This window comes from Ambystoma mexicanum, chromosome 3q, assembly GCF_040938575.1.
Source record: "Ambystoma mexicanum isolate Mex_15411 chromosome 3q, UKY_AmexF1_1, whole genome shotgun sequence".
NCBI classification, from domain to species: Eukaryota; Metazoa; Chordata; class Amphibia; order Caudata; family Ambystomatidae; genus Ambystoma; species Ambystoma mexicanum.
The window spans coordinates 605,344,292-605,356,611 of NC_090926.1; the positions used below are offsets into that span (position 1 = coordinate 605,344,292).

The 12,320-nt window shown below is 44.9% G+C and overlaps 1 protein-coding gene across 5 annotated transcripts in view; it reads left to right on the top strand.

Moving 5' to 3' along the window:
• Positions 1-12,320, top strand: part of MYH16 (myosin heavy chain 16) — a 1,358,245-nt gene that overhangs the window by 1,276,183 nt on the left and 69,742 nt on the right. For all 5 annotated transcript variants that reach the window (XM_069654472.1, XM_069654473.1, XM_069654475.1 and 2 more), the window contains 2 exons: positions 1,788-1,991; positions 8,443-8,568. In XM_069654472.1, coding sequence (XP_069510573.1) covers positions 1,788-1,991; positions 8,443-8,568 — 330 coding nt within the window. The remainder of the gene's footprint in view (positions 1-1,787; positions 1,992-8,442; positions 8,569-12,320) is intronic.

A 12,320-nucleotide genomic window follows, 5' to 3' on the forward strand; every position in this document is an offset into this window, starting at 1 on the left:
AGTACTGCACAGTTTTGAGGTAGGGCTTGGATGCGTGGATAAAAACATCCCACAAGATCCAGCCATCCCAACAAATTACATGCCAATTACCACAGAGCCTTTTCTCCTTAAAATAATTGACAAAGTTGCATACTTGCAAATATAGTCCTACCTTGAGGCCAACCACCTCCTGGGCTCCTGCCAATCCGGTTTCAGACCACAAGATGGCACGGAAACAGCGTTAATCGACCTAAAAACCCAAATCAATGAGCTCAAGGACAAAGGGAAAACTGCCTTGCTACTCCTCCTTGACCAGCTGCCTTCAATTTGGCAGACCACAAAGTGTTGTGCAGACATCTGGTGTCAGCTACCCACTTCTCGGATGATGCTATTGCCTGGGTCCAATCGTTCTTAAATAATAGAATGACAGATCACATTGTTACCACATGTGGCGTGCCACAAGGATCTTGTCTCTCGCCGACCATGTAAAATATATTTACCAAGCCTCTGTTTGACAAATTGGACAGGCTGGGTGTCACCTACAGTAACTAGGCAGATGACACCCAGATCCTCATCCCCCTTTTGAGCAATTATGGCGAGGACTTAGCCCTGGTAAATAAAATCTACCTCCTCATTCAGGAATGGATGGCTACCCACGGCCTATGCCTAAATGACAACAAAACAGAGATCCTGATCCCTGGGCTCGATGAGCAACTTAAAAAAAATGAATTATAACTACTCAGCCTTCAATAATGATGGAAACAAAATCAAGGTCATGAAAGAAGTCAAAACTTTAGGCTTGTACCTTGACTGCGCTAACCCTTGGAAAACATGTGACCTCCCTGGCTTCCTCTTCGGCTTACACACGCAAACTAATTAGGGCATGTAGGCTGTTCTTTTCGAAGGCTAGCTGCATTATCCTCGCTAACACATTCGTATTATCAATACTAGATTACTGCAATGCCCTCTACCTGGGTGCTAACTAGTATGTCATAGATAAACTCCAAATCTTACAAAACAATGCGCTAAGAACAGCCTTGAACATTCCCAATAGACAGCACGTGTCACAACATAGAAGAGAAAAATGCTGGCTGAACACAAAGGCCAGAATTATGCTTAAAACAGTGACACTGACCTTCAAGTGCCTAAACAAGGCAGCACCCCCATACCTAACAGAAAGAATGTTACGAATAACCTCTATATGCCCTTCTAGACCAACAAGTGCCTACTGCCTCAACATTCCCAGATTTAAATGAAATAAAACTGGAGGAATCAGCTTCCCAGTGAAAGCTGCTCAATCATGGAACGCAAAACCTATCAACCTCAGAGCTAATCAATCCCTCTCCAGTTTCAGTTGCAAACTGAACTTGAACTGGCTGCGCTCTAATGACATATGACCTCGCTTTCTGCACCCATCCCTGCTTCTGCCTAATTTTGTCTGCTGGTACTAATGTAAAGTATCCTACTATGTTCATCCTACCATGCTCTATTCTTCGTTTAATCTGCACCTCATTGATCCCCAATATGTTTATGTTTCTTGTCTTCCCAGTGACTGTGTTGTACATCTACTTTGCCTGTAACTAAGCTGTAAACTTACTTATGCATACATGCGCCCAGTTACCTCTGGGTTCGGTGTGCCTGAGAAAATAAATAAACAAACAAAACCATGGTGGACGGCTTTGTTTACACTGTGATGAGAGTATGGATGTTATTTCAGCACGTTAATTATGTTCCTTGTTGTTCTTATCCTATAACATACCTTGAAGAGCATGTTGAGCTGTAACTAAATAATGTATTCAACCCCTCAGGACCTGCAGTCACAAATGGAGGAGGACACCCGGCAGCAGGAGGACATGCGAGAGCAGTGCAGCCTGATGGAGAGGCGCTGTAATCTGCTGTGTTCAGAGCTGGAAGAAACACGGGCTGCTATGGAAACATCAGAGCGAACGCGCAAGACTCAAGAGCAGGAGTTACTAGAAACAACAGATAAATTCAATGATCTTAACAACCAGGTAGTGTAGAGCAACGTGTCCTTGCCTGAAAATATATCCTTTTTAAAGTGAATGGACTACAGAGATATAAAGCTGGCTAAAACATTTTGGGCCCCCTTAGAGAAATGGTGCATGAATATAGTGACGACCGCTGGGCTTGGGGCGTACAGGGCCAGTAATGGTCTGTGAGCCCGAGCCTAAGATAGATTCAATTGAAGTGGGTTTATTGCTCACCGCACCACACGGCACTTCCTCCAGGGTGTGAATATTATCGAGGCATTTCTTTTTTTTAGGGGATGGGCTCCAAGCATACTACGCATGCCCAATCTCCCATACAAAACAAAGATGGCCACCGCCATAGGAAATATAAAATGGAGTACGTCCCTTTTCTATTGCCATGGCAATTCAGATTGCTTGGAAGCGTGGCTGGCAATGAGGAAGAGGCCCGGAGCAAGCACGTAAGTCGTGTGGGGTGGAGGTGGGGTTGGGAGGTGCCGTGGGGACAGGGCTACAGATAGTTAATGCTGGGCGGGGGTATGGTTACACCCAGGCGACCGCTCCGCTTGTTGGGCACATGCAACACTGGAAGACACCCAGCTCGGCTTGCTGGGTGGCCTGATTGGCCGAGCACATTCCTGTGGGTGCCAATAATGCCATTATAGAAACAAAATGCACTGTCAGGTTGTATAGTAACTGTTGCTGGGTTGCTGTACTGGTAAAATGACCACTTCAGGGATTTCATTCCCACTGTTGGTAAATGTATTACCACATCAGTTACAGAACACAAGTCCCCCATTCAGTTGTCGAATTTACAAGCAAAAGTGCATCTGTTTCTGATCTAGTCTTATAAAATGGTGAAAACCATAGTGAAAAGTATGAGTCATGCAGCCATGCACATACAGGTCATTTTACTGAAGTAGTTTGTGACGCAGTGACACTATTTTGCCTCTCAAATTTAAAATGTAATGGCCAGTGGTTTGTGGAGTAATGAAGGAGGCTGACTCACAAAGCGTTCCACAGTCACAGGTATATCCTAAGGTTACATCTTTATATCTCAACTGAGGTCACAGGTAAGTATGTGGTCATATGCCCCGATCCATGGGCACATCAATTCTCAGGCAGCCCACCTCGCAACTGTCTCTCCAGCAATATGTAATCAGGCACATGTCCAGCATCCACTCAACACACTACCAGCTACACCTCCTCAGAGGTATCCTTCCTTTCTTCTCCTTCCCCCAGAAGCTCACTGTCTCTAGAGCCCTGGTTCTTGCAAAGCTGGACTACTGTAACAGCCTCTATCTAAATCTGCCTGCCTCTACTCTCTGCCCTTTACCACTCATCCAGAACAAGACTGCAAGACTTGTCCTTGGCCTCAAGCCCGGGGACCGTATCTCTCCAGGACTGAAATCGCTACACTGGCTCCCAGTGGCTGCGAGGATTAAGTTCAAAACCCTCTGCATTGTCCACAAGGCCTTCTCGGGCCTTGGGCCAAAATACCTTCAACTCTCTCGTCCAAAGTATCTTCCTTCTCGAGCTCTCCGCTCATCCACCTCCAACTCCCTCAGGGTCAGCCGCCTCTCCAAGCAACGAGTTGGGGGTAGGTCTCTCTCCGCAACAGGGGCTTCCCCCTGGAACAGCCTTCCTGCCTCCCTGAAACTTGAGGAGAACCATCTCCGGTTCCGGAAGCACCTCAAAACCTTCTTCTTTGCCTCCGCTTTCTCTCCCTCTACCCTGCCAAATTTACTGAAACTGCACTGAATCTGCTACTGGGCCACCCACTGAACTCGGTCCTTGGCCCAGCCACTCTCCCCCGCACTGCCTCCCTGGCAGCCCCTGCACTGTGGGACTGTTTCTGTATGCCTACAGCCCCTCTTCCCAGCACTTGTCTGCACTTACCTTGCACTTGCCACCAGCTGGCCCTTATTATTTATTTATTTATTTATTTATTGCTATTCTACTAACCATATACTGCACTTCCCCTCTCCCTTTCCCCCTTGCACTTTTCTCCTCCACTCTAACCTTGCACTTGCGCGATCTGAATGACACCTGGACTAGTAGGATCGTTGTCTGTCTCCCCTTGTCCCCCCCATCTGGTCGCGCCGTGAAACACTTGTGTATAGGTGCCTTATAAATGCCATATCATATCATATCATAACACTCCACCCACAAGCTGTGCACCACCTCATCAGCATCCCCTCTCACGAGCGCATCCACACCAGATACCGATCACCACTCTCATGGGTACTCACACCCAAATATAGACACCACACTCATGCCTAAACCATGATAAAGCAAAGCTTGAGAATTGAGTAAGTGGTACATGTTGGCCAATGCTCGACCTCTGGGGTTTGCAATCCTACCAAAATTTCACAATAACCTCTTTGATAATTCCACATTCCATAAAGTCAGTTGGACTAATTTACATAATTATGTGTTATTTTGAAAATCCAGCAGGGCTATAGCTCTTGAAAACTATACACACTTGGAAGGATCTTGAAGATTATACACTCTTGGAAGGACATTAACGAGACCGGGGAAGAATTAATTCTGTCACATTTTTCTCGATATGAAAAAGGCAGCCCTTGCTGATAATTTGAGATATGTATATAATGCAAGAAGATAAAACTGCTATGTTTTTTGGTGATGTTACCCTGAAACGTATGTTATGCCAGAGATGTCTATAAACATGAAGCAAAATTGTACAGAAATCAAACCCACTAAGCTACAATATGTACATAGTTTAAGGGTGTAGAAGTAAGAGTCTGAGACAGTGGTGCCATGGTGATTGCTACAAACCTTTATTAAAGTAATAATGTTTGGGAAAATGCCTCCCTGTCCCTAAAACTAGGAAGGTTTCCCCTGCCTCAAGGAATCTAATGGGTTAGTCAGGATGTTAACCAAACATATGTTCACTTCTAGCCCTCAGACTATTTACTCAAACTAAGGTGCAAGGGGATGTGCTTCTTAATGGTTTCAAAAGTTCTGCTTCAGTTCACAAAGTAAAGTTCACAAAATGGTGCACAAAACAGATGGACAACCTTAGACTGACAGGTTGTCGGCTTCTTGCGACACCAAGAGAGGCTTCCTTTTCTCCTGGCTTTCTGTAATGTTCATAGTTGAGCCCAAGGTATTTGATCTCCCATCTTCTGGGCTTCTCCATGGTCTTTTCATCAGCCAAATGTCTCTACTATACACAACTCAAGTGGTATCCTTCCCTTCCCCTTGTTTCATTCCAGCACCCCCCCTAATGCCCCCTGGCATCCTTTTCTCCTCCAGGGTAGGGATGGGAATAGTTAGTTTTAACTCTTTGTTCTTAAGGGTACTGTGGTGTCTTTCCCCTTTCTTGTGTTTGCCTTCCGTTCATCCGTCGTACACTATTCTGTCAGGTAATGGGATCATGAAGAAGGGTTTTTCCTATTCACATGGGTCCTAGACTCACTTTCTCAGGATGTTTCTTCCCAGCTTCAATCGCAAGTGTACTGATTTCCTTCCCCTTTCTAGTGTGTGTGCTCACAGTAAGCCAGGTATGCTATCCCACCATGTACTGTGTCCAGTGGGATTAATGTTCACATAATCTGCTTTGCCTTACATCTTTGGGCTATTGAGTGTAGCCATTTCTCTTTGGGTGCAAGTTCCAGACTTGCCTGCTTTCAATGATTCTGCTTCTCGATAGACTTGTCAAGTTCTACTGTTCACAACCAAATGTGACCATGTTTTGTATCAGGGTCCCAGCCCCTGTCTTGGGGGTATTCAGTGCCCCTCTCCCTCTGCCACCACCTCTTCTCTAGCCCAGAGCATTTCCACCTACTTGCATGCCTTGTTCTTGGGTCGGTGAGGACCTCCGCTCCTTTCCAGATCCGCTCTGCACTCATGGGGCTCTGTTGCACGCCCCTGGGTCAGTGGTGGCTTGGCCAGACCGTTCTTCTGGCAGGCAGCATCCTCGCTTCCCAGGACGTTTGACAGCCTTCCAAGTCCTCCCACCTCTCTGCCTTCTCACTCCGTGGCTTCCGACCAGCTCCGTACTTCTTGGTTCTTCTGTACGGCATCCTGCTCTCCATCCTACTTGCCGACAGCATGTCAACAGCTCAGCAGGTTTGTCTGAGGAGGACTTCTCATCTTCTCACGTCCTTCTTCCATCTTTATACTTCTCTGCAGTCTTAATTGTCCAAATTGACTAGAACACGCTCTTGGGACTTGTGTGGTGCTCACCACTGTTCTGTGTCTCTTCTTCGTCCTAGTAGCCGAGGTCTGATCTTCACTTGGGAACTTCCTACTCTCCCTCATCTCAGTGCATGGTACTGGATTACGTTTGTCTATGCTGCAATAGCACAAAAGGGTGATGTGGATTGGGCATGAGGATATGGGAGTCCCTAAAGGGGAATCTGCATAATGTGTTCTCCCCACGATGTCGTCCCTCATCACATGAGGGATATCCCCTTCCATGTAATCGTCCCATGGTGCATCACAGCCAGGGGGATTATTGGACTGTGGCCACACCACCCTGGCCACATGAGAAGGGTTCTCCCCCGTTGGAGAAGGGGCGACATCCAAGGATTCATCACATTAGGTAAAGAACTAAGAAAGACTGGACCCCATCTCAACAGTGTGGAAGTATGAGGTGAAAGGAGCAAACTAGAAAGAAGAAAGTGTAAAGGATTAAAGTTATCTATTTCAGAAAAAGCCTGGAGTATTCATCCTATTTAGGGTTGGCTTGAAAACAGAATTGTTATGTAGCCTGTATGGGGAGAACTATTTTGACCTGTAACTCATTAAGATGCAGATCTTGTTGAATGAGACCTATGAAATAGATAAGTGTAAATGCAACCACCTTGATTTAAATCAACAGTAATACTCATTTGCACAACATTAGTGTACATTTGATTCAACACTGACAAAGTAAATGCTTGACAGGAACATGAGCACAAATCTGATAATGCAGGATGTGCGGGGCTTCCATCCAGACAAATTGGTTCCTCCTGTGCAGATGGAGTTTGGCTGAATTATCATTATGAGCATAGAAATTAGGGAAGAATAGCAGGGGCTAAAGAGGTGCTCTGCCCATTGTGCGACATTAACTGCTGTCAGAGACTGTGCCCTTTGGTCGTTTTTAAGGTCTCAAACACAGGCTGAAGTCCTCAGTCATTCCCCATCCTTTATGGCTGCCCACTCCCCTATTATTGATGCTCTGCAGTAGCATTATTAGGTAACACATATGGACACCTGCTTATTGTAATTAAAAGTCAAAGTGATATTTGGCTAGGTTCTGACTCATTCTGGGGTCGCATGGCACAATGAATGCAACCAGCTACTTAAGATACTTGTGCCATTCCCATCCAAGTACCAACATTACTTGGGTCCCATTCCTTCTTATCAGTAGGGTGTCCCTTTCTCTCACCTGCGCTCTCTGGGCCCCCTCTCTGGCAAGTTTGTGCTGCTCAGTTACTGCTTCCTGTTTGGTGAGCTGCACATGACCTCGTATGTCAAAGTATCCATCAGCGTCCATGGACACATACCTAATTTAACCTAACTTTCAACTCCATAATGCGAATCTGAAATCCCATCCTCTAACTTCTCAATTACAGATGTGAATTAATCTCTCCAATTTCCATCAAAGCACGACAAACAATACTTAAAAGCTAAATATGACTCTAGATGCCTACACTCTGGCCCCCTTGATTGATACATGGATAAATAAACTGGAATGCCATGGCTGGCGTTTTTGCAACTAATAACTAACTATATTGTTTCTTTGGTTGTACTGAAAGAGCTTGTGTTGGTTTAGGTAAATGCAGTTTGACAGAAGGTGATGTTGCCATGTATTGGACCAGTCTTCATTTGCTTCACATATTTGCATAGGCCTTTAGGATCCCAGAGGATAAACCCTCAGATACAAGTCAAGAGCAGTAGCAAAGACATGCCATGTAAATCATCCCGAGGAAGAGTGGCCTGGTTGAACCAGAAAGAGGGTTTGTGGACCATCATTTGTACTGTCTAGCAGATACTCTGTAAAGGCACATCTCACAGATGTGCAGCAATCACAGACAAGCCCTATATTGATTTGCATGCTTCAGTGAGATGTACTTGTCCCTCATCATGATGGCGACTCTAACTCTAAAAAAACCTTCCCAAAAACGTCTGCTTTCAGAAGCGTGTGCGTTAGAAAATCATCAAGCGCAGCATCATTCGAAATTGTCAATTCTTTGTATTCCTGATTTATTTCAACAGACAAAAGGTATTTGTGAAATATTTAGGTGAAGCAGCATGTCATCACATCAACGAGCACCTCCCACAGTGCTGATTAGGGTGGCACAGCCTTCAGAACCATCTTGGTGTTACAATATCCTATTCAGATCATGCTTTGCAATATATGCTTTTCAGCAGTACCATGCCTTCCCCCTAATCTTACACAATGTGCTCCATGTGGATTTTCTTTCAGGTGAATGTATACTAATACTTCTGTCTCCTCCTGTAGTTTCAGTCCTTGACTGCTGTGAAGAGAAAGCTAGAAGCAGACCTCCAACAGTTTGCCACAGACAACGAAGAACTACTGAATGAATTTCGGACCTCCGATGAACGTATTAAAAAGGCGCTTTCCGAGGTAGGTACAAAGCATCTAGTGTGGTCATTGCACTAACTAAAAATAAAAATAAAAAGCTGTTATGATAACTGCTGCCACTATACACATTTCAATATGTTTCTCTCCAATGCTCACCACTTCACAATCTCATTCATATGCATCATTTTAGACCTGTCCTGCCACTTTTGACACTGTCGACCACTCCTCTTTCTCATTGTCAGTCTCCAGGACCTTGGATTTTGCAAATCTGTTCTTGCCTGGATCGCTTCCTACCTTGAAGGTTGATCCTTTAAAATCACTTTGAACATACAAACCTCTGACCCACTGCCTCTACTCTTATGCCTCTTTACGTCTGCCCCATCCTTTGACTTTCACCATCACCTTTTTTGCTGATGAGAATTAAACATTGTTCTCCTTTCCGTCCTTCATCCCAGCCATCTCGGAACACATTACAAACTGCCTCACTGTAATTCATCACTTGATGGCTGTCAGCTGCCTCTTGCTGAACTCTTCAAAAACTAAAGTAATCTTTCTCCCAGATTTCAATGCCATCACTCAGTTTCCCTCCCCACTCTTATTTCCGTCCTGTCTGACTTTCTTACTGCCTCAGCCAATCTTGGTCTCCTCTTTGATGGAGACCTATGACTGCAACAATTCATCACTACCCCTGCCTATGCTGCTCATATTAACCTCAACGTTCAGAAAATGTGTCATTTAGTAACCGCTCTACAGAAACTTTACTCTCCACTCTTGTGCTCAGCAAACTGGACTACTGCTCAAGCCTACTCCTTGGCCTTCCTCTCTACTCCCTCTTCCCTCCAGACAAAGTCCTCAACTTTGCTACCCACTCTCTACAACCTACTTGGACCCTCCCTCACTTCCATCTACCGACAACATGCTGTTTGGCTCTTTATGCACAACCACTCTCTTTTGAAGTTCCTTCTCCTAGTCTACAAAGCTATCAACGGTTTTGCTCGACAGTACCTGTCTGATTGTGTCTCAGTTTACTTACCATCTTGTTCCCGCTGATCCTCTTCTCACGTCCGCTCTTTCTTCCTACTCTCATGCTCCACTGGAACACACCACCCTTAACAATCAAAGCCCAGACCACTGTGGACCTCTTCAAATCTTGGCTTACATGTTGTTTACTTGCTAAAGAGGGAGCTCTCCCTTCCCTCTCCCCCTTCCTTCTTACCTAACCCCACCACTGCCTCCAGTGATGCTTAATATAATTTGGAATATTCAATTAGTACTTCTCTTTAGTTTGAAACACTTACCCCATTAGGTTAATGTTTCCTTTGCAAGTCACCTGCTTTCTTATGCATATTGTGTTTCTGTTTGCTATGTTTGATTCCCTGATAGATGTCCTAATTTTGTACACCCTTATAAACGGGCTCACTACTTGTTCTCACCTTTTTGCTATTGCTATTGTACAGGTCCCCTTCATGGGAAAGCTTCCGACATCTGTAAATGTGTTAAGTCATTACTGATCAAAATTGACATCTCTATTCTTCAAATAAATCTAAATCTAGTTAAGGAATTATATGCTAGCGTCGTGTGGCGTCATTTTGAAAAAAATGCTAATTGCTGGGGGTGCCTCAAGAACCCTTGCAATTAACTGCTGTTGGATCGGATGCATGAAACTTTCAACACTCAGAAAACGTAGTGTAATTGTGAAATCACTGTCACTCTTCATGTTTACTTTCAGTTTTGTGAGGAATGAAACACTGCCTGCAAATTATGCTTTATAATCGATTCCAGTGGTATCTGTCTGGATTTTAATAGTGCTAATCCAAGGTGTATTTCATAGGGGTTCTTTGGTTTAATGCCTGCATGAAAATCTCATGTTATGTTACGTTATGTAAACTTTTAAATCGCACTGTCACCAGAGGTATCTTGGCGCTAAGAAGGAGAGAGAGAGGAATACCAGTAAAGGCCAATGCAGGGTTAGAACAGCCGGGTCTTCACAGATTTTCTGAAAGCTAAATGGTTAGATATAGCTGTAATCATTGGTGGCAAGTTGTTCCACATTTGAGCCGCAGCCACCGAAAAAGGCCGACCTCCAATCCGTTCACGACGGTATGAGGGAACGACCAGCAGATCTGCTGATGAAGATCACAGAGGGCGAGAGGGGAAGTAACGGACAAACTTAGACTGAAAATATTCTGCCCCCAGTCCGTGAAGCGCTCTGTGGACAATGCAGAGTGTCTTAAACTCAACTCTCTGACTAACAGGGAGCCAGTGTAGGGCGCGCAGTACCGGAGTGGTATGTGCATCATAGGGGAGCCAGTAGCAATACGTGTAGCCAGATTTTGAAGGCGCTGAAGCCTCTGGATTAATCCTTTAGGCTTTGCAAAATATAATGAATTACAGTAGTCCAGTCGGCTGGGCACCAGGGCTGCGACAACTGGAGGATGGAGAGAGACTGGTAAAAGCGGGAGAACCTTCTTCAATATCTTAAGATGAAAATTACTTACTTTACACACGGATGAGACTTGGTCATATATTGAGGAAAAAAGGGTGTCCAGTTCTTCAACTTACATCCTAGTGTCAGAGTTGTGTTCCTTTCCTCTGCACCTCATTGTCTGAAAACAGCAAATAGGTCAATTTCATATAGATTGATGTGTGCATGTGTGTTCATTCCTTTTTCTCACTTGGTCATACATTGACAGCGAAGCAGAGAGGGTTATACCGAGATTCTTAACCTTTGTCACTGGAACAGGTAGAGGACCCAAAAAGGAGGGCCAGAAAGTGGACACCCAGAGTGAGGGGTCAGGAGGGGCACCCACCACCATCACCTCTGTCTTGTCCCCATTCAGCTTCAGCCAGTTTCGCCCCATCCACTCACCTACAGCAGTCAAGCACTGATGGAGGCACGACAACACCTCAGTAGGCGCTAGATCAAGACGAATCAAAAACTGGGCGTCGTCGGAATAAGAATAGCACCTGATGCCGAGGGTGCGGATGAGACAAATAAGGGGCCAGATGTATATCTTGAAGAGAATGGGTGACAGGGAAGAGCCTTGTGGGACGCCACAAGTAAGGTGAAAGGAACGGGAGACATGATTTTCGAAGATGAAGGAGGAAAGCAAAGTGGAGTTGCAAACCTAGCTTTGCTGGCCTCCTATGCCCTGGAAAGCCACTAAAATGAGTTTGAACACACAATGAGAATGCAAAAGCAATTTTACACTGTAATTTTGTGCTCCATTCACTAAATAATGGTCCCCAAGGCATTAGCCTATGATATGTGCTCAGCTAAAGGACTTGAAAGTCAAAATAGCTGCTGTGCCTTGTTCAGATGCAGGTGCACCACCCAAAATGTGAGCGCAGGTATCATCTGAGAAAGGTCATCTAGCAGGGCATCAGGACCCAGGCAGTGACATAATGGTCACGTGCCATGAGGACATTAGCAGTGCTGATAACTTTAGGTTAGTATATGAAAGATCGCACAAAATAACACAGGCACACAGTAGTATATTTTGTTTTTAATAAAACAGGCATTTGTTGCATTGTAGCTTTGCTTTTTGCCAACATTACGGCACATAACAGTATATCACTTGCATGCACTGCACCTCACAGAGAGGAAGCATACTATTATTCATGTAGCACATTGCCCCACATCTGCGATCGACACACAGCACACTGCATGGTGTAAGGGATTTCAATCAGGCACTCACCTAGTTCTCACCTAGCATGCAGCACACAATGAAACCCTTGTTTATTTTTGTGTATAAGTTCAATATTCTGAATGATATACCACGCATATCACACCC